Here is a 24,131-nt window from a genome sequence, read left to right as displayed (position 1 = left end):
TTTCAGGCACCAACAACTGTCAAGTGGGAAAGAATCCTGGAGCACAAGGACCCTCCCACAACCCTCCGTACACTGGCCATGTCGCAACATGAACCACACTGCACTGGAGGTAAAAACTACCAAGACCGACTTCGGCAAACAGCATGACATGACGTCTCAGCAAACCAACATCACAGTTACTCAAAAGGTCTCCTTCAGTGGCCAAAGAAAGGAACGCCCCACGAGGCTGAAGCTAATGTGCGGGTTGATTCGAGGATTATCAATGACAACAACCTTTGTATGAGGGATTTATCTGTTACCTGTCACGTTCATCAGACTAAGACGATAAAAAGGAGGAAAAAAAGAAATCATTTCAGTCTTGCACTAGCGCTCCCCACCCACTGGTGGGATCTGTTTGTCTTCTGCAGCCTTAAATGAACAAAATCACCTCAACAGGCCTGGTGGCCTGCCAAAGGCAGGGCAGAAGGACTTGGGGATCTTTCTAAAGCCAGGCTTAGCTCAGATTGTCCTGGCACTCCTTTCTAAGAAGCTATCTAGCTGGAACATCTCTTAACTGCTCAGAGAGGTTTGGTGGCAGCTGGAAAAGGAAACTGGGAAAAGGGAGGGGATGGGCCTCCTTTTTTTAAACGCAATAGTGATGAGACTGAACTCCCAGTATCATGGGATAGACCAACCCACTCTCCCCATGCTCCATGATGAGGGACTGAATGACAAATCTGTCACTCAAATGAGGATGACTTCATCGCTACTGGGTGAAAAGATCCCAGCATCGAGGAAAACATGGCTTTCTTTGTTGGTGGTAACGCTGAACTGCCCCATATCTCCCTGAGATCTGGCAACTCTGAATTCAGGGTCTAAATGAGTAAAGATCAGTAACTGCTCCTAAGCACCCCCAGCACAGACCCTCACATAACACTCTGCGTTACCGGCAGAGTGACTACAGTGATGCAGACAGTGAGGACTGCAAAACGCAAAGCAAAACAAAACCTTCATATCCATAGACCGAAGGATGCTTGAAGGCAGGAGCTGTGTCTTATCTGTCTAGTCCAGAGCACCTCTAAAGGGAGCTCTCAATAAAATAAATAATTACGTTAATTAAATTAGGGGATTTTTAATGCTAATTATGTGTGGCTATGGAGTTTAAGTAGCAAGGGAATCAGATAGGTCAAGGGCGGGAGGAAAAAAGGAACAGAAACATTTTAAACATAGCTGGCTATTTGTAGACAAACAAATGCATGAACTGACATCCCACAAGTGCAAAAATGTTAGTGAATCCCAAGCATCAGCTTTATGATTTTAAAAAATGGAAAAAGTAGAAACACTAAGGAGCTCTACAACAATGTCATGGAATCCTTCTGGTAGTCCTGGCTCTGCTATTAGCTGGCCAAGGGCCCTTGCTCCAAGTACTTCCCTTCTTTATTTTCCTGTCTCTAAAGTGATGGGCATGAGACACGTGATAAATATGGTTCATTTTGAAGTCCAATGTTGTGTCCCTACAAAACATGAAAATCCTACACATCTTACTGGTAACTAAAGGCCAATGAGAGAAGGAACCACCATTGGATCCGAACTTTTTCTATTTATATGTTCCTTTAGCAAGCTAATGAAAGCTTAACTTCCTCTCTGAAGAGTAAACATAGGAACGTGTACAGACAATTTTGCACACACTTTCAGAGATGTTTACTAACTTCCACTGAACTCTTCATTGAATTTCAAGTGAAAAAATCTCAGCTTAGAACGAAGCATTGTCTTGTTTTTTTTCACCTAGGTAATTTTTGCCTGGGATACAGAAGCTTGAAGAACTTCAGCATCGATGGTGAAGCAAGGCTGACGTATGGCGTTTTGTTACAGGATGAACAAGAAGAAGAACCCAACACTCCTTGGGAAGCATTCTTGCCAAAAGTGTCAGACTTGAATCTAATTAAGCCTATAGCTCAAACTACTACCTTACAAGAAATACAGGGGTCAGGGGGAACCTTTTTTAAAAAAACACCATGGGGATGCGATCAGCAGAATCCAGAATTTGGGGGGGGCGCCTGGGTGGCTCAGTGGGTTAAGCCTCTGCCTTTGGCACAGGTCATGATCTCGGGGTCCTGGGATCAGGCCCCACATCGGGCTCTCTGCTCAGCAGGGAGCCTGCTTCCTCTCTCTCTCTCTGCCTGCCTCTCTGCCTGCTTGTGATCTCTGTCTGCCAATAAATAAATAAAATCTTAAAAAAAAAAAAAGAATCTAGAATTTGGGAACTTGTACAGGATTTGTCTTTCCTTTCCAGCCATTCTTTCTGACTCCATTACCTGGGACCACCTGCTCCCTCTCAATCATGACAGCCCCTCAAGTATCCACTCCATTAGAGAGTTTATTTTTAACCAGACCCCGCCACCATCATCTTCCTTCTTCTTCTCCTCTGTATCTCACATTGTCTGTTTGACGTAATCCATAGAGCAGTAGGGAAACTTCCCAAGACCAAGGTTAATAAACATTTATGGAAGGTCCACCACAGCCCTCTATAAACTGAAAATAGTATTGAAGACTTAAAGGTGAGCAGGCCAGAGCCTGGGCCTTCCAGCTTCCTTACTATTACAAAATACAAAAAATATTCATGAAACCGGATCATAGGTGAAATGCTCATTGACCAGAAAGATGAGTAGGTGTTGGGCATCTATTAAGAAGGCGATTGAGGGGTGCCTGGGTGGCTCAGTGGGTTAAAGCCTCTGCCTTCGGCTCAGGTCATGATCCCATGGTCCTGGGATCGAGCCCCACATTGGACTCTCTGCTTGGCAGGGAGCCTGCTTCCGTTCCTCTCTCTGTCTGTCTGTCTCTCCGCCTACTTGTGATCTCTGTCTGTCAAACAAATAAATAAAATCTTTAAAAAAAAAAAAAGAAGGCGATTGAGCCTTTATCCCTTGAGTTCTTTGAAAATCAGTTTAAAAATAATCTCAGCAATTTGCGGTTGACCTACCTAGAAGCAGAAAGCTGCAACAAATGACCTGTTCTTGCCCTTCTCTTCAACTCTGTGATTCCACAGATTTACACGTCATTTTATTCCCCTTAAAAATTGCAAAAAGAATATGATGAAAAGTCTAAAAATCCTATAGAAAACATGTAACTAAAGAGAACTCATTTCAGCTTATTTTCAACTAAATTTTTAAAATTTAATTCTTCTACAATAGAATACACTGTATGAGCTCATTTTTCTAAAATTATTCGTCACCCCTATGTCTACAATATATAGAGATCAAGAGTATCTGAAATAATATTCACTAATTTACCAATGTTGTCTGTGTAGTAGAATCTTTTTTCTTATACTTTCATGTATTACTCGAGTATTTTTTATAATAAGCAGGTATCATTTTTACCAACCAACTAACCAACAAACAAAAATCCACCATTTCTTTTAAAATCCAGTGGAGCACTCCAGATTGGGAGCTACAAGGAAAATCTTTGCATAATAGTTCTAGAAGAAGTGACCTCTCTCCAGTCTTCTCAGACGGCACCACCAATTTTTCCCTACGCTGGTCCTACTGGATATAACACAAGAAGTATTTTGCTTCAGGTTAACTCCTGTAAATCCCAACTCCCACACACTGATGTAAAATGACACATGGGCCAATTCACAGGGCTAATAGATCACGGCCACTTCAGACATGCCTGCAAAGCGTAGCGAAGTGATCATTCCCATCACCAGTCACTGAGAGAGAGGGAGTTTCAGGAGACAGCGCACAGACTGGCCCTTTACACAACCTGGATGTTGTCATTTGTGAGGCTGGGTCCATGTGAACACTATCCAGAGCTGACCCAAACCTTGAGTCAAAATAAATGATCAGGCAGCATCCACACATCCGAACAAGTCTCTATGCTTCCCTCATCTGCTCTCTTTTCATCTTGCTCCCCTGTTGTCTCTTTCCAGTGTTCAGATATAAGTGACCACAGAACACTTTAAAAGGATACTGCCTCTAAGCACCCTCAAGGCTACCTTCAGTCTTGACTAAATTTTTCCATCTTGCCCACAGTAAGACGAAGAAATCCAGAGAGCTTTTGCAAGGTTTTGTTGCCAGGGTGGACAAGCAGAGCTTGTGTGCTTTAGGTAATTTTATTCGCAATGAGGAATGAGGTTGCCTTTATGGCTAGCTAGTTCACCTCTTGGAGTGGCTTTTTCTTACTATCTGATTTTACAACTCACACTTCTCAAAGGGGCAGGAGGCAATGACATCAGAGGAGCAGAGTTAAAATCCTAACTCTAGAAATTTCATTACCTAGTTAACACACATTTATGAAATGCCTATAAGAAGCCAGGCTCTGGGGAGCCTGGGTCGCTAAGTTGGTTGAGCATCTGCCTTCGGCTCAGGTCATGATCCCAGGGTCTTGGGATCGTGTCCCTCACTGGACTCCCTGCTCAGTGGGAAATCTGCCTCTCCCTCTGCCCTTCACTCCGCTTGTGCTCGCTCTCTCTCTCTCTCTCAAATAAATAAATAAAATCTTAAAAAAAAAAAAAAAAAGAAGCCAGACTGGTGTTTGAGAGACGGAAGACATAATCCCAGCTTTCAAGATGCCTGCGGTCCCAGAGGAGTGTGACGAATGCAGAGTGATGAGTGAAAGAACAGGGGTGGAGTCAGGTCCGGGGAGGCAGCTGGGCCCAGTTGAGGGGCTCCTGCTTTCCATGGTGGGGTGGGGGTACAAAGCTGTTTGCCCCTCCGGAGGGTCTTTGGATCCAGAAAATGTGACTTCTTCATAGAAGGGGCACCCAAGTCATGCAGGAAAAATCAGTTAATGATCTCATGGAGAGAGGTAACCCTTGAACTACGTCTGGAAGTCAGGGGAGTGGGTGCGGGCAGTCAGGCAGTGAGTATCCCAGCAGTGGGAACAGCACAGACCAAGGCAGAGAAGCCTACACATTCATGTGCTGAATTACATCGCACATGCAAATCAGCTCTGAATCAGTCACCACCTGATGCTTAATCTATAAAATGGGGACACTAACCCTGGCGTGGCTACCTCAAGAGTGGTCGAGCACCTTTAAAACAACCACCAAAGGGCTGTGTAACCTGGGAAGTCCCATGACCACCATGATGGAAGAGAATCTTTACGGGACTCTGTCAAGACTCAACTCAATGATGACAGTGCTGTGTGATGGAGAGAATCCCACCGTGGCTTTGCCTCTAACCCACGATCTGTCCTCTTGCCATGCCCTACCACCCCTCACCCAGGCCAGGTTTCCATGTTTTTAAGATCAGTGGTTTGAACAGAAGTATACCAAAGTCCCTTCCAGTGTTGCCATTTTATTTCAAAGTCCCCTTTAAATCTAATTGCTAGTAACCAGCACGTGGCTCCCCACCCCCAGACTATTTCTTTATCCATTTCTAACCTTTACCTTGGCAGATAAAGCCTAAGATTCATCAAGCATGTTAGACAGCCCATGGCACAATTCCTGTGTTCCGCCATTCCCTCTGCAGGTCACAGACACACAGAAGCCAGCCTGTTCAAGGCTCAGCCGGGACAGGACCGCTGGCCAGTTACCAAAGGCTACATTCCTGCCAGGGGCCAAGGAAGTCCTGGTGCAGGCTGGGTTGTTTGGTTTTGAGGTGTGCTGGGGATGAAAGGCACCCTGGAAGTGGAAGGCTCGGTCATTCATTAATTAATTATAATTGAGGGTTTGTTCTTAAGAACGATCCTTTGAAATTACTTTCCATCAAACAGTAACTGCCACAAAGGCATCAGATGTTCAGAACATTCTCCATCTCCTCAGCATGAGTATTTTTATCCTAGAACCTGAGATTCTGATCTGGCTCTTCCCTTGGGAGTCTCTCCCACCCTCACTTTAGAGCTAAGGTGTGTTTGGGGCTGGGGAAGGCGTGTGTGTGTGTGTCTGTGTGCTTAAGGTCTACTTTTTAAAAGGAAATCTGTACCACACCAAATAGCCTTTTTGTCAACTTCAGTCTGATCCTCTTCAGATAATGGTCAAAGGAAAAATCCCACAGAAAGATTAGAAAGACACCTGAGACTAATACCCACCTCATGTGGTGGACCGCACCTCCCGGTTACAACAAGAAGGGAGAAGCAAACTGGTGTATTGATGTGGCTCTAAACAACAACAGTGTGTGTGAAGGCCCAAGGGCACTTTGGGATTGACCAAGAGGAAACACCTGTTGCACAATGATACGATCTTGTTGGTGCAGTTGTCAGGGAAGGGAACTCCCACAATGAAGCGCATAAAACCATCCAGGGCAGTTTGGGGCGGCTCAGTTCTGCAGGGCCAGGGAGCGGAGCAGAGCCCAGCCCTGCACCAAACACAGATGGGACCATGAACTCCAGCCACAGCTTCAGCCAGACCCCCTCTGGCTCCCTCTGTGGCACGGGACGCAGCTGGGGCCAGCTGGGGAGCTTCACTCGGGCTCCCAGTGTCCATGGGGGCGCCGGAGGTGTCCGCATCTCCCTTTCCTTCAGCTCACCAAGCTGCCTGCCTCCTGGAGGCCCTTGGGGATCTAGAAGAGGCAATTCTCTCCCTGCTGCAAGTGGGAAGGAGGTGATGCAGAACCTCAACGACCGCCTGGCTTCCTACCTGGACAAGGTGCGCGCCCTGGAGGAGGCCAACGAGAAGCTCGAACATCGCATCCTGAAGTGGCATGAGCAGAGAGATCCTGGCAGTAAGCAAAATTACTCCAAGTATGAGGAAAACATCAGCCACCTGCAGGAGCAGGTAAGATCATGGGTGACCCTGGAACTCAAGAGGGGGCTGCATTTCCAGACAGCCATGGGAGGAGAAATCAGTACAAAAGACAATTTCCGGGAAAAATGGCAAAAGAACTGAAAGTAATTGTAAACAAAGGTATTTGAGGATATTTTCTTGTTGTTATACCTTTTGGACGTGGGAAAGCCTGTTTTGTGTATTTCGTCCTCTATACATAAATTTTATGGAAAATCCAAAAAACGTAAGGCAACCAGGTGCTGTCTGGTGTCACTTGTGATACAGGAATGTTACCGTAACAATAAGGGCCGATATTCATCCCTCACGCTCAGGGCACAAGAAGCACAAGAGAGCGTTTGCTTTTCTCATTACTTCAGTTCTGCTCCATCTCAAAAGTCCTGGCAACAGCATGATTACCCACAGATAGAAAGGCCGAGTTCACGATTCTGGAGATCGTACCTAAAGGCTGTCACTCCACTAACAGATACATCATTCTGACATTCCTGGGTATTTCCTCTTGAGGGCTGCTAGAAGTTCTAAGTTCTGCTGCTCCCAGTTCTAAAAAGGCATATTGCTAGAAAAAAAATAGTGAAATGAGCACAATTTTTGGAATCTTGGAGTTGGGATGGGTTATAGAGACTTCTTTTAAACAAAAAAAATTTTCAACCAAACAATTTAAAAAAAAAAAAAAAGCTGAGCTTATACCTTCTGGAACATCTCACAACATTGGTTAGAAGTGGAGGGAAGATTTTATTTGAGGGAGAGAGAGAGACAGAGGGAAGGGAGCAAAAGGATGGGGGGCGGGGCAAAGGGAGAGAGAGAAACAGACTCCCCATTGAGCAGGGAGCCTGACACGGGGCTGGATCCCCGGACCCTGGCATCATGACATGAGCCAGAGGCCGACGCTTCACCACCTGAGCCACCTAGGCACCCCAAGTTCAGGTTTTAAAACTCACTTTCACTTACTGCCTCCATGGACCCTGAAGGACAGTTTTCATAGGGGGCAAAATTGACTTAGGTTTCACTTTTTATTTCCCCTTCCTTCAACTACTACTGAACGAGGACTGAGCCTCCCCATTCATACCATTCCCCCTCACCCAGAAAAAAGAAGATGGAGAGAAAGCCCACATAATCCACGAATGCAATTAATTTAACAATAAACTACCAAGAGTGAGTTCAACACAGTTTGCTTTACAGTATGATTAGCAGCAAAAGCATTAACTGGCCGGATTATACCTAGAATTAAAGATAGTGTCGAGTGAACTAATAAGATTTTTTAACTTCAGATTACTTCTAGAATAAAGGTAGATGATTCCAGAATAACAGAAAAAAAAAAGAAGTGGAGGGAATCCAATCGGCTCATAAATTATTTTTTAAAGCTATATAGCTTCCCTCTTATGTAAAGTGGTCCCAGAAAATCCCCTGTAAGATCACGATTTTACCCATCCTCGAAAGGGCATCACAGGTTTCCAATATTTATACAGTATGATTTCTCAACCCTCAGTCGTCCTTGCTTGAATGTAGGAAAGACCAATCAAGATAATATAAATCTGTCCTCATAATGAACCCTAATTATTGAATAATCAACCTAATAACTGACTGCATAATTACCCTAACCATATAGTACATGGTTGTCTTTATGAAAAAAACAAGGTGACTCAACAAACCACATCATATTTTTTCATTAATAAAGTTGCTTTTGTGTTAGAATGGAGAGAATAGAAGTTTTTTGCAAAAGGACAGCTGAAAACCTAACTCCCGAAAGAAACATGAGGTCAGACCTGGTCAAACAATTCACTAACTGACAGCAGAAAAAAGGGAAGAGGGAGGAAAACATTTATTGAGGCCTTATTGTATGCCAACCTTCATGGTGGATTTTTTAATACACATTAGTAGTACCATTCGAAAGCTTTCTGTGCTGATGGAAACATTCGATGTTACCTGATTCAATTCTTACAATGACTCTGTAAAGAGACAGAAGCTCAGAGAGGTGAGGTAGTCACCAAAAGCCACCAGCAAGAGGCGGACATGGGATTCTAACTCAGATCGGTTTCTTTTTTTTTTTTTTTTTAAGATTTTATTTATTTATTTGACAGAGAGAGATCACAAGTAGATAGAGAGGCAGGCAGAGAGAGAGAGAGAGAGGGAAGCAGGCTCCCTGGTGAGCAGAGAGCCCGATGTGGGACTCTATCCCAGGACCCCGAGATCATGACCCGAGCCGAAGGCAGCGGCTTAACCCACTGAGCCACCCAGGCGCCCCCTCAGATCGGTTTCTAAAGGCCTCACAATTTCCACACAGCATGGTGCTCACTAGCCTACGTCCTACAAAAATGGTATGCTTGTGGTAGAAATACTGCATTACAGTTGCATTGCTAATCACATGACACACATTTCATACACATTATCTCATTTTGCGAAGCAAGTATTCTTACCCCAAATGTATAGATGAGGAGACTGAGACTGAGCGGTTGCCCCAATTCTTTGGAACAGAACTGAGTAAAGTGAGCCGGGGCAGTGCCAAGCAGTGGGTGGTTTGCCCACTCTCCAAGCCTGGGATTCCGGGTTCTGACTTTAAATTCTGGGCTATATATCAAGTTCAGGTTTGAATTCCACTGGTTTCTGGATTACTTATTTTAGTTGTATTTTTTTCATGTTTGAAGAAAACAGTTCTTTGAAGTTGAGGTTGTACTATCTGTCCTGACCTCCCCCACTCACAGGCAAGAAAACAGAGACTCAAAAGTACAACAACCCACAACAAGCAGGGGCTGACCCCTTCCCAGCCCTCGACGAAAGGCTATCAGTAGATATAGTGTTCTTCCAACCCCACTGTAGGGATCTTAAGTGTTACACCAAAAGTCTGTAAGAAAATGAGTTCAAAATTAATCCAATCCTTTTGAAACACCGAGTTGGACTTAGTCATAAGGATATGTGTATTTTAGAATGGTTCTCAATAGTACCATATTTTGGCACTGTGGTTTATGATTAAAAATTCTATTTTCTTCTTCCTGGAACAAGATTACACACCCTGGAGCACCAATGCTATACAATACACCAACCCAAGTGTTTTAAAAGAATGAACTCAGAGCCTTGAGGGAGAATCCAGGTGATTAATTACAACACACAATGCAAAACCTATGCTTCACAAATTATTTCTCAACCCATCCTCATCATCCATTCATTACTGTGAAGGATGTCTCAGAAAGAGTGGCTGTATCATAATATTGCATCAAGTAAGCCTGAACAGGGGAAATAATTTTGGTTTTTTAAATGTGCTCTGTATCAAATGCTTTTCAGAACTCACCATTCATGTACTCTGAGAAGAATGCTGACTGGGAGAATCAGATTCATTTTTTTTTTAAGATTTTACTTATTTATTTGACAGAGAGAGAGAGCATGAGAGAGGGAACATGCCAGAGAGAGTAGGAGAAGGAGAAGCAGGCTCCCCGCAGAGCAGGGTTAGGATCCCAGGGTCCTAGGATCATAACCTGACCCGAAGGCAGACACTTAACCACTGAGGTACCCAGGCACCCCAGCATCAGATTCTTGATGTGGGTTTTACAACAGATAAACTACCAATTTAACTCAGAAAAGCCAAATAGGCCCACAGATTGTACTTTTTATTTTTCTGATTCCACAGAGGGAATACTGTTTGGTTTCTCTGGATGTCAGTCAAAACCTCAGCGCACAGGGTCCCCAGGCTTTCGAGGATGGAGCTGCTTAGATAATGGAACGAATAAAGAGCCTGGAAGGGAAAAGCATTGGTATGAAAGTCCCTAAGCAGCACTGCAGTGGGGAGACAAGGAAATATCCACAGAATCCTTTTTTAGAGCAAAGGAAGTAGTCATAGTACCTTTTGAATCCACCAAAGGAAGAAAGGGGTCGAGCAGGGCAGCAGCCTGGTTATCTCCCACCATGAAGAGCAGAAGTTTGAGGATATCTCTCAACATACAGAATCTGGGCTTTATCCAGTACAGACATTGGCTCTAATGACAAAAGTGCTGACTTTTTTCCTTCCTTTTTTTTTTTCACTATATTCCCTACACTGTACTTTTATTTATTTATTTATTTTTATTTATTTATTTTCGGCATAACAGAATTCATTGTTTATGCACCACACCCAGTGCTCCCCATGCAATATGTGCCCTCCATAATACCCACCACCTGGCTCCCCCAACCTTCCACCCCCCACTGTACTTTTTATTCCCATGCCTCATTTATTTTGTAACTGGAAGTTTGCATCTCTTGATCCCATTTTCCTATTTCACCCACTTCCCTCCCCTCATCCTCTGGCAACCACCAGTTTGTTCCTTGCATTTATGAGTTCATTTCTGTCTGTTTGTTGGTCCATTTATTTTGTTTTGGGGATTCCACATATAAGTGAAATCATATAGTATTTGTCTTTCTGACTTATTTCTTGTTTCTGTGGTATTTTTCTGACTTATTTCAACCAGTATATACCCCCTAGGTCCATCCATGTGGTTGCAAATGGTAGAATCTTTTTTTTTTTATGGCTTGGTAGTAGTATTCCATTATACGTGTATGTATGTATGTGTGTATACATATATATCTCTCACATCTTTTGTATCCATTCATCTATTGATGGACACTTAAGTTGGTTCCCTATCTTGGCTCCTATCAATAACACTGCAGTGAACACAGGGGTGCATACATGCTTTCAAACTGGTGAGGTTCTTTCTTCATGTAAATACCCAGAAGTGGAATTATTGGGTCATTTGGCAGTTCTATTTCTAATTTTTTGAGAAGCCTCCATACTGTTTTTCCACAGTGGCTATACCAATTTACATTCCCACCAACAACGTATAAGGGTTCCCTCTTCCCCATATCGTCTCCAACACTTATTATATCTTATCATTTTGCTACTAGCCAATTCTGACTGGTGTGAGGTGTTACCTTATTGTGATTTTCATTTGCAGTTCCCAGATGATGAGTGATGCTGAGCATCTTTTCATGTGTCTTTTGGCCATCTGTATGTCTTCTCAAAAGTTCTTTTATAAGAGAAAATTAAGGGGGCACCTGGGTGGCTCAGTGGGTTAAAGCCTCTGCCTTTGGCTCAGGTCGTGATTCCGGGGTCCTAGGATCAAGTTCCGCATTGGGCTCTCTGCTCAGCCGGGAGCCTGCTTCCCTTCCTCTCTCTCTCTGCCTGCCTCTCTGCCTACTTGTGATCTCTGTCTGTCAAATAAATAAATAAAATCTTTAAAAAGAAAATTAAGCACTCTACAGTTTTCTAAATTAATATAGTTTCAACCAATTCTTCTGAGTGTCTGCAGTGTGCCCAGAATATGCTAAGTATGTTACAATGTTATTGTGTTTAACCTCTTCTAATATAATTCTTGTAACTCTCTGATGAAGTGGCTACTATTATTATTACTGTTGCCATTTTATGGATGAAGAAACTGAGACTCAACAAGCTCACTCAGCTAATAGGCGCAACAGCAGGACCCCAGGCTCTGCCTTTTGGGTTCCAGACCCAGAGTTACTACCACCTCTGAGTCCTGCTATTGTGCATTCATGATACCAGATTCCAAGTAATCAGGGAAGCTTTGAATGGGAGCAGATCTTGAAACGGTGCCTTTGTATTGAGCTATAAATTTGCGCTAAGGAAATCCTTTCCAAATAAAGGAATTATCTGTTCAAACGTGATGGCAGTGTCACAGGATTCTCTGCCTCCAGCTAAATCATGAAGTTTAGAGCTAGGACCTCTAGTAGTTTCTACTACAAACTCCTTACTTAACAGATGATGAATCAAAACCCAGGAAATAGGGTGACTGACCCAAGTTCATGTCAATGGTCAATAACAGGAAGTAAAGAAGAAAAATCCCCAGTTCCTGGTTCAGCACAATACTTGGCACAAAAGTAAGTAGTATTATACTTTTGATGTTGAGACATCTTCCATCTAATTTTCCTGAAGACAGGGACATATAACAAATGAACACTACTCTGGTTACAACTACCTAGAAGAATTAACAAATCATGTATGTAAACACAACTGCTCAAGTAGAAACTTTCAATAGTAGTTTTCATGTTAAGGTTAAAAAACACATAAACAGGGGCGCCTGGGTGGCTCAGTGGATTAAGCCGCTGCCTTCAGCTCGGGTCATGATCTCAGGGTCCTGGGATCGAGCCCCGCATTCGGCTCTCTGCCCCCCAGGGAGCCTGCTTCCTCCTCTCTCTCTGCCTGCCTCTCTGCCTACTTGTGATCTCTCTCTCTCTCTGTTAAATAAATAAAATCTTAAAAAGAAAAAAAAAACAAACACATAAACATCTAGTAAAAGTCTTAACCAGAGGCTTTATCAGAGTTAAAGTTTACTAAGCTGCCAAAAAGTTACTTCGGTTAATATTTCAACAAGCCACAATTAGGGCATTCTCATCATGGAATAATTTACAAACACTTACACATACCTACAAGTTATGTGAATGGTTATAGTCACTATGGACAAAAAATAATTATGGCACGTGATGACTCTTATAAAATTCATTTAAAATCAGTTTGACGAACTAGTATCAGTGATATATTTTTTTTAATTTCTTTTCAGCGTAACAGTATTCATTGTTTTTGCACCACACCCAGTGCTCCATGCAATACGTGCCCTTCCTAATACCCACCCACCTGGTTCCCCCAACCTCCCACCCCCTGCCCCTTCAAAACCCTCAGGTTCTTTTTCAGAGTCCATAGTCTCTCATGGTTCACCTCCCCTTCCAATTTCCCTCAACTCCCTTCTCCTCTCCATCTCCCTATGTCCTCCATGTTCTTTGTTACGCTCCACAAATAAGTGAAACCGTATAATTGACTCTCTCTGCTTGACTTATTTCACTCAGCATAATCTCTTCCAGTCCCGTCCACATTGCTTTAAAAGTTGGGTATTCATCCTTTCTGATGGAGGTATAATACTCCATAGTGTATATGGACCACATCTTCCTTATCCATTCGTTCGTTGAAGGGCATCTTGGTTCTTTCCACAGTTTGGTGACTGTGGCCATTGCTGCTATAAACATTGGGATATTTTGATACTTTGCTCAGTATCACTGATCAGAAACATGAATGCTACCACAAGGAAGAATTATGTTCATCTAAAATAACTATTGCATTTGAAGGGAGCCAAACTAATAGTCACAATAAAAATACGACTAGAACTTAAAACTCTTGTAACATCATCAGACGTGGGTGAGCTGAAACAAAACAGTAAGATACGTTCGCAGCACTAGAAAGCCAGGAGGCCCTTTGAACGATGATTCTCTTTCCTCTTCCAATGTCATTCTTTCAGCATCACCATCAATCCTGTCCTGTCAAACTGAGTGTGAAGAAAGACAGTGAAGTGGCTGCAGACCACGTTCTTACTTTAAAAACCATTCTGATGCTTTGTACATAGTAAGTGCTCGGCATTTACTGATTTGATTATTTGTTGTTCCACTGCCAGAAAAGAAGTCATCTATGCTAACAAGTCACATACCCAGGAAATATAGTCTTTGGAAATGCAGTTCTCCCATGGGAGTATGTCTGACTTAAATGACTCTTGATGTGTGTTTTACAGATCATGGATGGTAAGATGACCAATGCTCAGATCATTCTTCTCATTGACAATGCCAAGATGGCGGTGGATGACTTTGGCCTCAAGTAAGTTGCTTCCTGACCCTATTGTGGACAGTTTTCATTTGCTGTTTTTCTTTTGCTTTGTTTTGGGAGCTCCTCTTGTTTTTATTTTGCTAAAGGAAAACTTATTTCACCATTAGCCACATGTAATATCTTTCAAAAATATAATCAAAAAGCATAACATGAACACATACTTGACTGGACCCTGCTTTAAACAAACTAGATATAAAATACAAATACACCTTATAGCATGGGGAAATTTGAATATGAACCAAGCATTAGATGATTTTAAAGAGTTATTATCAGCTCTTTGGGGGTGATAATGTTATTATGCTTATTTAGAAAACTCTTGTTTTTATTTTTTTCCTATTTTATTTTAATTCCAGTATAGTTAACATACAGTGTTATTATTTATGTGTTGCTACACCTTTCAGGTGTACAATATAGTGATTCAGCACTTGCATACATCACCCAATGCTCATCACAAGTACACTCCTTAATTCCCATCACCTCTTTCCCCCATCCCCCTACCCATTTCCTCTCAGGTAACCATCAGTTTGTTCTCCATAGTTAAAAGTATGTCCATCACTTAGATTTAACAGCTGTTAACATTTTGCTTCTTTTTTTTTTTTTTAAGATTTATTTACTTATTTGAGAGAGAGAGAGCATGTGGCAGAGAAATTCAGAGGGAGAGGAAAAGTAAGAATCCTAAGTAGACTCCACAGTGAGCACAGAGACCAACATGGGGTTGGTCTCAGGACCCTGAGATCATGACCCAAGCCAAAACCAAGAGTCAGATGCTTAACCAACTGAACCACCCAGGTGCCCCCATCTTGCTTCACTCTTAACAAAAATTCTTTTTTTTTTTAACGATGTATCCCTAAGTATTTAGGGGGGAAATGTTATAATGTCTATAATTTAGTTTAAAATACAAAGCAAAATTTTAACAGTAAGTCTAAGCAATGGGCATATGACTGTTGATTAGTAAACAGTCCTCTCTAATTAAAAACAAAAACAACATTGAGTCACCATCAGAAAAACCTGCATGAAACAGACATATGAGGGATTTATGATGTGTTCATTTGCTCCTAGTAAGCCTAAAAAGTACAAAATTCACCTCTAAACTAAGGTGAATGCTTACAAAGCTATGGCCTTCCAACAACAGGTGTATTCTTCTCTTCCTTCCAACCAAAGGTATGAAAATGAACACTCCTTCAAGAAAGATCTGGAAATTGAAGTTGAAGGTCTCCGAAAGACCTTAGATGATCTGACCATTGTCACAACAGATCTGGAACAGGAGGTTGAGGGGATGAGGAAAGAGCTCATCCTTATGAAGAAGCGACATGAGCAGGTAGGACTCCCCAGGAGCTCCTGGTAACCAGCACAGCTCTTAATCTGTACCTTCAGATGATTCAATAGCCCAGAAGAAACCACCATCTAAATGTCAGCCTTAGTTTCCTTCAACCTAAGTAATTATAAGGAACCATATAAACATCTAATTTTTCCATCTTCAAGGTTATCTATTAAGTGTCAAATCCAACAGCCAAAATATGATCAAAATTAATGATGAATCAGTCAACAATTTTGTTAATATACAATGTTTACCCTAGACTTGTTTATTAATATGATACTGCAAGAATAAATGCATGAGATTGAACTTCCTTCATTGACCCAATGTGCAGCAAATTGGGAGACAGTAGAATAAAGAGAATTTGCCACTAAGGTAAATAAAACTAGCAGCAAAAATAATCTTTCAAAAGAAGAAGAAGAAGAAGAAGAAGAATCTTAATTTCCATAAGCATTAACTGACTTTGAAAGCACAAACTGACTTTGAAAAAGTTACCATCTAAATTCCCTGAGACTCTGATGCAGTAAGAGAAAAGCAATCCCCATTTTAGGCAAATAAAATTGCTTATGAACATCAAAAAACCTCAATTCTGAATAGTTGTTTAGACATTGATTGTTAATTAAACTTTTCCTATGGTTTCTTGATTTTCTTTTTTTTTTTAAGTTTTATTTATTTGAGAGAGAGAGAAACAAAGATAGTGACAGAGACAGAGAGAGAGAGCATGAGGAGGAAGGAGAGGGAGAAGTAGGCTCCCTGCTGAGAAGGGGACCCCCACCCCAACTCGTGGCTCAATCCCAGGACCCCAGGAGCATGACCTGAGCCAAAGGTAGACACTTAACCAACTGAGCCACCCAGGCACCCCTCTTGATTTTCATGGCATCCTATGGGTGTCAGCCCTACAGAGTCATAATGCATTGACAAGATATTAAAAGTCTTTATACCTTTTGGCTTTGAGTTGCTGAACCGCCCCCCAAAAACTTTAGCCTCTAAGCTGAAATGTTCAACTATTGAATTGTGCCACCACTTCACCCATGAACATGTGCCAAAATACCTTACATGCTATGGAAGCATAATTCTTTGTGAAACATTTTCAACGAGGGATTAAGTCAGTAATCACAGAGGTCATTTGGTTACCTATCTAGTCCTATTTTTTTTTACTTTATAAACTTATAATAAAAAAAATACAGTGTTTTGCCATTGACAAATAACTGAGAAACCAAACCATACCAGTAAAAGAATAACCACCACAAAACCTGAATTTTTAGAAGATCTGTTAACTGCTGCCAATCAACACACCTCTGGCATTCTGATTATCACAGCTAATTTATTTTCTTTCTGTTATTAAACAGGAAATGGAGGAACATCATGTACCAAATGACTTCAAGGTCAGTGTGAAGGTGGATACAACCCCAGGAGAAGATCTGATCAAGGTCCTAGAGGATATGAGGCAGGAATATGAGTATATAATAAAGAAGAAGCATCAAGACCTGGACGCTTGGTATAAAGAGCAGGTAAAGGAAAGGAGTTCAAACTTCCCAGAGGTTCCATTGCCACATGGTCCCAATGCCAATGCCTCTGTCCTTCGCTTGGTCTCCTAGTCAGCCACCATGGCCCAGGAGGTGGCCAGCCCAGCAGCTGTGCAGAGCAGCCAAAGTGACATCCATGAGCTGAAGCGCACTTTCCAGGCCCTGGAGATAGACCTGCAGACACAGCGCAACAGGGTGAGTCTGAGCTAGGGTCAGGTACCATCTCCTCCACGAAGCCTCTCTTGACCTCTCTCCTGGGCTCCTCTCCCCAACTCCCTTGGGAGTTCCCACTTTCCATCCAAACTGTTCATGGTGAGAAAGATAATAAGTGCTCTCATTTATTGAGGTGTCCACATTGTACCACATTGTGTGCCATGGAGTCTGTTCATGTTAACTGCCACCAAACCACACTTTAACCTTTCCAGGTAGGTCTTCGTGTTCTCATTTTAGGGATGAGGAAACCAAAGGTTCAGACAGTTAAGTAAATTTGGCCAACCTCACACAGATAGTAAGGGGCCAGTGGCAAAGCCATCTGGTGTTTAGGGAAAGGTGTGAGGGTCTAGTAGGCCCTCATAATCTCTACCAGTGCTCTCCCCACTTACAACCAGGTTGTCCCCTGAAGCCCCAATACAAAAAAATTCTGGTGTCAACATGAATTGGTGGCAAATCCAGGCTGGGGTGACTCCAAAGTACTGCTCTGTCCATCATGTAGATGTCTTATCACCCAGTAAATTATAAATTCTTATATCTAAGTCATTTCTATACTTTTCATGGTTTTTAGTAAAATGCTCTGTATGAGTGTCACAAGCACTCAAAATTCATTAAATGAAATCTATGATTTGATTCCCTTTGTAGCCTATCTGAATCTTCTAATCATTCATCAATATTATTTCCAAGTGCTACTCTGACCTTGATCTTGAGGAGAAGTAATTGGTTCATTCTGTTGCCAGGTACACTTGGTAAATTACTGTTATGCTTTAGGAATAAGTGATAGTGAACAGACATTTAAAATGTACACTGTCAAGGTGATAATAATGAGCACAGAAATAATTACCGTGTTTTATAGTTTTCAAAACATTTGGACATACAGTACTTCACAACAACCCTGTGAGGTCAGTAAGACATTTACATTCATTTTCATGCATTCTACTATCTGACATTATTCTAAGTACTAAGGATTTTATAATAAGGGAATATACATTCTAGTGTGGATGACAGATCATCAAAATATATGTGAGATGGAGAAAAGGGCTACCAAGAAATGAAGCATGGAGTGGGGAAGTCAGGCATGCTGGAGTGCAGAGCTGCATTTTAAACAAGGTGGTCAGGAAAGGTTTTTACTGTTGAGGTGACAGTTGAGCAAAAACCTAGAAGTGGTAAAGAAGTTCATTATGTGGCTACAGAGAGGGGATTCCAGGGGGAGGGAACAACAAACACAAAAGCCCTGAGGCATGGGTGTTTCAGATGGGTTGGAGGAAGAGCGGGGAAGCCAATGTGTCGGTAGGGAGCATACAAAGAGAAGACAGATGAGAAGAGGGAAGGGAAGGGGAGGTCCCTGGGGTAATGATGGGAGTCAGACTGTGTATCTTGGCCCCTGGAGGGAGGTCCAGAGGACTTTGGAACAGCAGGTATGGACAACTCTTTGAGGAACTTTGCTATAGGTGAAGGAGAGCAGAGAAACTGGATGACAACTGAAGGTGGATATGGATTCAAGAGAGAAAAATTTTAAAGTGGGAGAAATTATTCTATTTGAAAGTCGTTGGGAAGAATCTGGTAGAGAGGAAAATATGAATGATGCAAGAAGGCAGGCAGTTGCCAAAATGACTGGAGCACAGACAGCTCATGCACAGGAACAGGAGAGAAACAAGAACCTGGACCCAGGTTCACGTATGTGGGTGGAATTAATGGTGGGAGCTTGTGGGAATTGTCTCCTGATGGCTTTGATTTCCTCCATAACATAGGAAGCAAGGCCATGGGCTTAGAAAAAGGGGAGGGAAAAGGGTGTCTGAGGGTAGAGGAGAAGGAATGCAGTAGCCCTCTGGGAGAACAGGAGAGTGATGAGCACAGGCCAGGCAAAATGAAGTGCCCCCTGAAAGTCAGCAGCCATCATCAAGGGAGAGTACCCAGCACAGTTACGAGTTTCTCCTGAAAATTAAAATTATGTGTGCCAGAAAAGCAGGTGGGAAATCCAAACAGAACAGGGACTTGAACTCAGTTCTCTGTACCCTAGTGCAGCACCTTCACTGTGCAGCTTTTAGTATTTCCTCAATAAGGACAAGTTGTCACCATTGCCATAATCAATAAGTATTGCTTGGGACGATGGTTGCCAGATTGACCAAATTAAAATATAGGCCATCCAAAAAAAAAAAAAAATATATATATATATATATATATATATATATATATATATATATATGCCATCCAGTTAAATCTGAATTTCAGATACAAAACAAAGGTTTTGTGGTTTTTTTTACTATAAGTATGTCCCATGCAATACTGAGGCAATTTTAGGACATACTTGTACTAAAAAATGACTCGTTGCTCATTTGAAATTCAAATTTAACAAGGCGCTATTTTATCTGGCACTCCTACTTGAGACCCTACTCTGAAGATATAAAGAGACAGCAGTCCAGTTACTGTTTCCCCCAGCAGTTTTCCATCTGGGTACAGACAAAATGTAAGCATGAGGAGGTGAGGAACAGATCAGGGCAAGGCAGTATACACCCAATCCCAAATGAGTAGCATACACAATAAACACTGCAGGAATGTAGCGAAGTTGCCAAGAGCTCCCGACACAAAGAGATGCCCAGAAAATGGGCTTCAAAAGTCCTGACTCTGGTCCACTTATCACTGCCCAAGCCCCAAACCTGTAAGTCGGCCAGCTGCCCACCTTTGCATCCCAGGAGCCACCAAGACACCTAGCAGAGTGGCTGGTGTATTGTAAGTACTCAACAAGCCCACATTTTGAAGCAATCAAGCCATCAGTCAATTAATAGAAGAAACATCGTTTCCTCTTTCAGAAATCTGCTTTAGAGAACATGTTATCAGAGACCCAGTCTCGGTACTCCTGCCAGCTCCAGGACATGCAACGGGTCATCTCCCACTATGAGGAAGAACTGATGCAGCTCCGCCATGACCTGGAGCGTCAGCACAACGAATACAAGATCCTCCTGGGCATCAAGACCCACCTAGAGAAGGAAATTGCCACCTACCACCAGCTCCTGGAGGGAAAGAGTGAGGGGTAAGGCAAAGGCTAGCAGGGGAGGAAGATGGAAAGCGCATCAAGTTTTTGTGAGTGCATTCATATACCTCAGGGTTTTGTTAGCAATCCTCATTCTAGAGAAAGAAAGGTTTATGTTGAATTTCTTCTGGACATTTAGATCAGGTTATATTTCATTAAGTAGCAAGTATGAATTAATAAATTATTATTTCCACAGCACTAAGATTTGAGGTCAATAGTGAAAATTAATATAATAAAATCTCTAGAAAGAAACAACTAGGAAGGCTTGGCCATAGTGTTTCCCACAGGGAATACACACAATTTTGGCTAAACACACACCACCACCACCACCACCACCAACAACAACAACAACAACAGAAGGAAATATTTTAGTCTGACAGCAGGAAAAGAGTCCTAAGAAATTGAGAAATCTAGATTCTTCAATCTGGTATTTCTGACCAACTTGTCCAGGAAGAAAAGGGGGGGAGGGGCACATATATTCTATGACCCAAGAGAAAGGGTTAGAAAGTCTTTTAAAAGATACATAAATAGGGGTACCTGGTTGGCTCAGTCAGCAGAGCATGTGGCTCTTAATCTCAGGGTCATGAGTTCAAACCCCACATTGGGTGTAGAGATTGTTTAAATAAACTTTTAAAAAACAAAATAAAATAAATAAAAATACATAAATAAAAGACTATCAGACCAAATCCTGAACAGTCTGAAAATCCCAGGGATTCCAGACTTCAAACCCAGATCCTGGAAAGGATCCCAGTGGAGGCAAAGCCTGGAGCCAGCTGAAATAATGGAGATGGTATGACAGACTTCCCTTGACCCCAAGGTCAGTTGGAGGCGGTACTCACTTCCTTCTGGATCCAGGAAGGGTTTCCCATGAACTCATGACCTTGAGACTACACAGCTCAATTATCCTTATTAAAGAGCTATGAATTTACAAGCAGGCAAAGGAGGTTAGTTCACCTTAACGAGTTTTTATGATTGTTGCTAACACTGGAATGAGCTGTGACTCTTATCATTTTTATAGGACAATGGAGAAATCAAAGTCAAGTGTGGAAGGTAAAAAAAATTTCTTTCATTGTTGGAATCTACTTTTTAAAAATGAATCAACATGTTTATTCATTCTATAGTTCTCACATCATTCTATAGTACTCCTAATCCTTAGTGTACTCCCAAGTATCCCGTGTTCGATTTTTATTTTACTTGCAGATGTCCAGGAATTTTTAATTAACTTAAAGCAGATAAAAAAGAACAAAGTGCACTCTCAGTGTTGTCTTCAATAATATATATGCAAGTTCTCTGCCAGCAGTAAAGCAGATAGCAATGATCGTTCATACTATTAGATCTCTGTGAAGTTATAGAGTCTGTTTACTAAACTCCTAGGAGATTACAAGAAAACAATTTCACATAATTTCCCAAACTACATTCTGTTGAACATTAGTGTTCCATAAGACTTTGTGTATTACAAAAGATGTGTCCCATGGCCAGAAATGGTTGAAATACTAGGTTCTACCATCCTCTTCATGAATAGTCATGCATTTCAGTAAGTTAAAGATGGACCAGCCACCTCACTACTGTGAGGAAGAAAAGGAACAGGAAAGACAAAGAGACATCAAAAGTTTCACTTTGTTAACTCGGTGTCACCCAATGTCTTTGACCTAGGAACCCTACTTTCTGAGATTTTCTTTAAGGTCTCACAGAAAAGTTCTAAGAAACCACAGGCTGGGACAAGTGGCACGTTGCTGATTAGTTTGTGGTAAAAATGTTCTAAGGCAAAAAAAAAAAAAAAAAAAAAAAAAAAAAAAAAAAAAAAATGTTCTAAGGCATTAGAGGTTCAGAGAATCAGGGTTTCAGGCACCATCAAGGGCTTGTCTAACAGCTATCCCTCTATAAGATATCGACAAATGGTCCTCCAGTCTCTCCTTACACATGTCTAGGAACAGGGAACCCATTACTTGAAGGAGTGGCCCAATCTACTGTTAGAAAGTTTGATTTTAACGAAGTTCTCCCTGTATCTCTCTTAACGTCAAGTCTTTCCTTTGGTCTGAATCAGTGTCCTGGTGTGTCGACAAAACACATATTCAAATAAAACTTCGAAAACAGTGACCATGATAAACATCCCTGGCTTCTCACCCATCCTTCATGCTTTCTAGACGTTTAAATGAGGTGCCTAGAATGGCATTTTAGTTCTCTGTTAGCTCACAGAATCTATGATACAAGTGCAACAAAGCCTCCATAAGGAGGAATACCTCCTCAAGAGCAGATACTCAGAGCCTAGATTCTGTATCAAGCCAGCCTAGGATGCAGGTCTTGGCCTCTAGAAGTTAACACTATTCACACACCCTCGTTTCCTGGAGGGTGGGAGGAAAACCTTCCTTGGTGAGATCTCTTTACTCCAGCAAAGCCCACCATATTGCTGAGTGATCATTTTGGAAGGGACAGAGAAGCTTCAGGTAATGAGAGCAGGGAACTAAAAATGAGTATTTCAGATGGTGGGAGAAGCATGGCAGTGACCTGTTCATTGCTTTTTTCCTCAGCTCCAAAGATCAAGGCCATCACACAGGAGAGTGTCAACGGAAGAATAATTCTTTCTCAAGTGAATGAGATCCAAAAGTGTGCCTAAGGCCAATAAAAGTTTCTGCCTATTGTAAGAACTACTTTTCTCCAATGGAAATCCTTGCCCAGACACAAATGGGTGAGTCCTAAGATATATCCTTGGAGTTATCAAACTCAGAAGCTTTTTTTTTTCCTCTGTAACAATCTCACCAGATATTCTATAATGATCTTAATATATTGCTGCACTTTTTGAATCAAATTATGAGTTCATGAGCTTTTTCAAGCTCTACTTTCCTACTACAATCTTCAGATTGCCATCACTACATATCTGTTTTGTAGCCAATAAAATGCTATGCCAGCTGCATCTTGTCTCTGTTTATATCACATCATATTCATGTCATTTGTCTCATCCTAGCAAGGGATTCTCAGGGCACCGTCCATGAAAGAAAGGGACCTTAATGCTTTGAACGGTTCCACAGCAGCCAAACACTGGGCAGAATTGTTACCTTGCAGCCATGCAACCTTTCAGTCATGAGGCTCTCCAGACCTCTGCCAGCAGGAAGGGGGGAGACACAGAGGAGGGGAGGCCTGGAAATCTTCACTGAGAATGTGAGATGAGCAAAAATTATTCTAGTTCACATACATACATAACCTGAAGGGCCTAAAAGAAAGGTAAAGCTAGAAAAGGGAACTCGGGCGGGTGGGGGACCCTTATTACAAACAGACACTAAGCCCCTAAAAGGGGAAGTGACTTGTCTAAGACCCATAATGCAAATATTAGGATCCTGAGTATTATGTTGAGGTGGAGTAGAGGCTGAAGCACAGAGACTATGCACCTCTGCTCTCTCAAAAAGATGCATTTTTCTCAAACTGTAGCAGTGTGAGCCACTGTTCCAGGGCTGGGACAGAGGAGGAATGTTGGAGAAAAGGAAGCTAGAAATCCATATATCTGCTAAGGCCTCATCAGAATGCTGTATACAGAATTATACGTTGTTCACAATTTAAGGGACCACAAGCACTGGCGAGTCAAACTCTCCCATTTTACAGACAAATAAATTGAGGCCCAGAACATTAAAGGCATTTACTCAAACACTTACTGAATTGTTGCTAGTCTAGATCCAGCTCTCTCGAGTCCATTAACAGTTATTAAACTTAAAATGGTGTAATGTAGTTCCATT

General features: G+C 42.0%; 1 protein-coding gene and 1 long non-coding RNA gene across 2 annotated transcripts in view; one reads left to right on the top strand and one right to left on the bottom strand.

The window, feature by feature from the left end:
* Positions 1-24,131, bottom strand: part of LOC123929504 — a 68,897-nt gene that overhangs the window by 29,207 nt on the left and 15,559 nt on the right. The gene's annotated exons all lie outside the window — the stretch shown is intronic.
* KRT23 (keratin 23) lies at positions 6,275-23,294 on the top strand. Its single transcript, XM_045985262.1, has 8 exons — positions 6,275-6,694; positions 14,233-14,315; positions 15,486-15,642; positions 16,989-17,150; positions 17,238-17,360; positions 20,186-20,406; positions 21,425-21,456; positions 22,935-23,294. The coding sequence occupies exons 1-8, from the start codon at positions 6,299-6,301 to the stop codon at positions 23,018-23,020; spliced, it is 1,260 nt and encodes a 419-aa protein (XP_045841218.1). The 5' UTR covers positions 6,275-6,298; the 3' UTR covers positions 23,021-23,294.

The sequence above is a fragment of the Meles meles genome, chromosome 18 (assembly GCF_922984935.1).
Source record: "Meles meles chromosome 18, mMelMel3.1 paternal haplotype, whole genome shotgun sequence".
Taxonomy (NCBI): Eukaryota; Metazoa; Chordata; class Mammalia; order Carnivora; family Mustelidae; genus Meles; species Meles meles.
The sequence above is the reverse complement of the archived record's forward strand: the minus strand, read 5'-3'. Positions and strand labels throughout refer to the sequence as shown.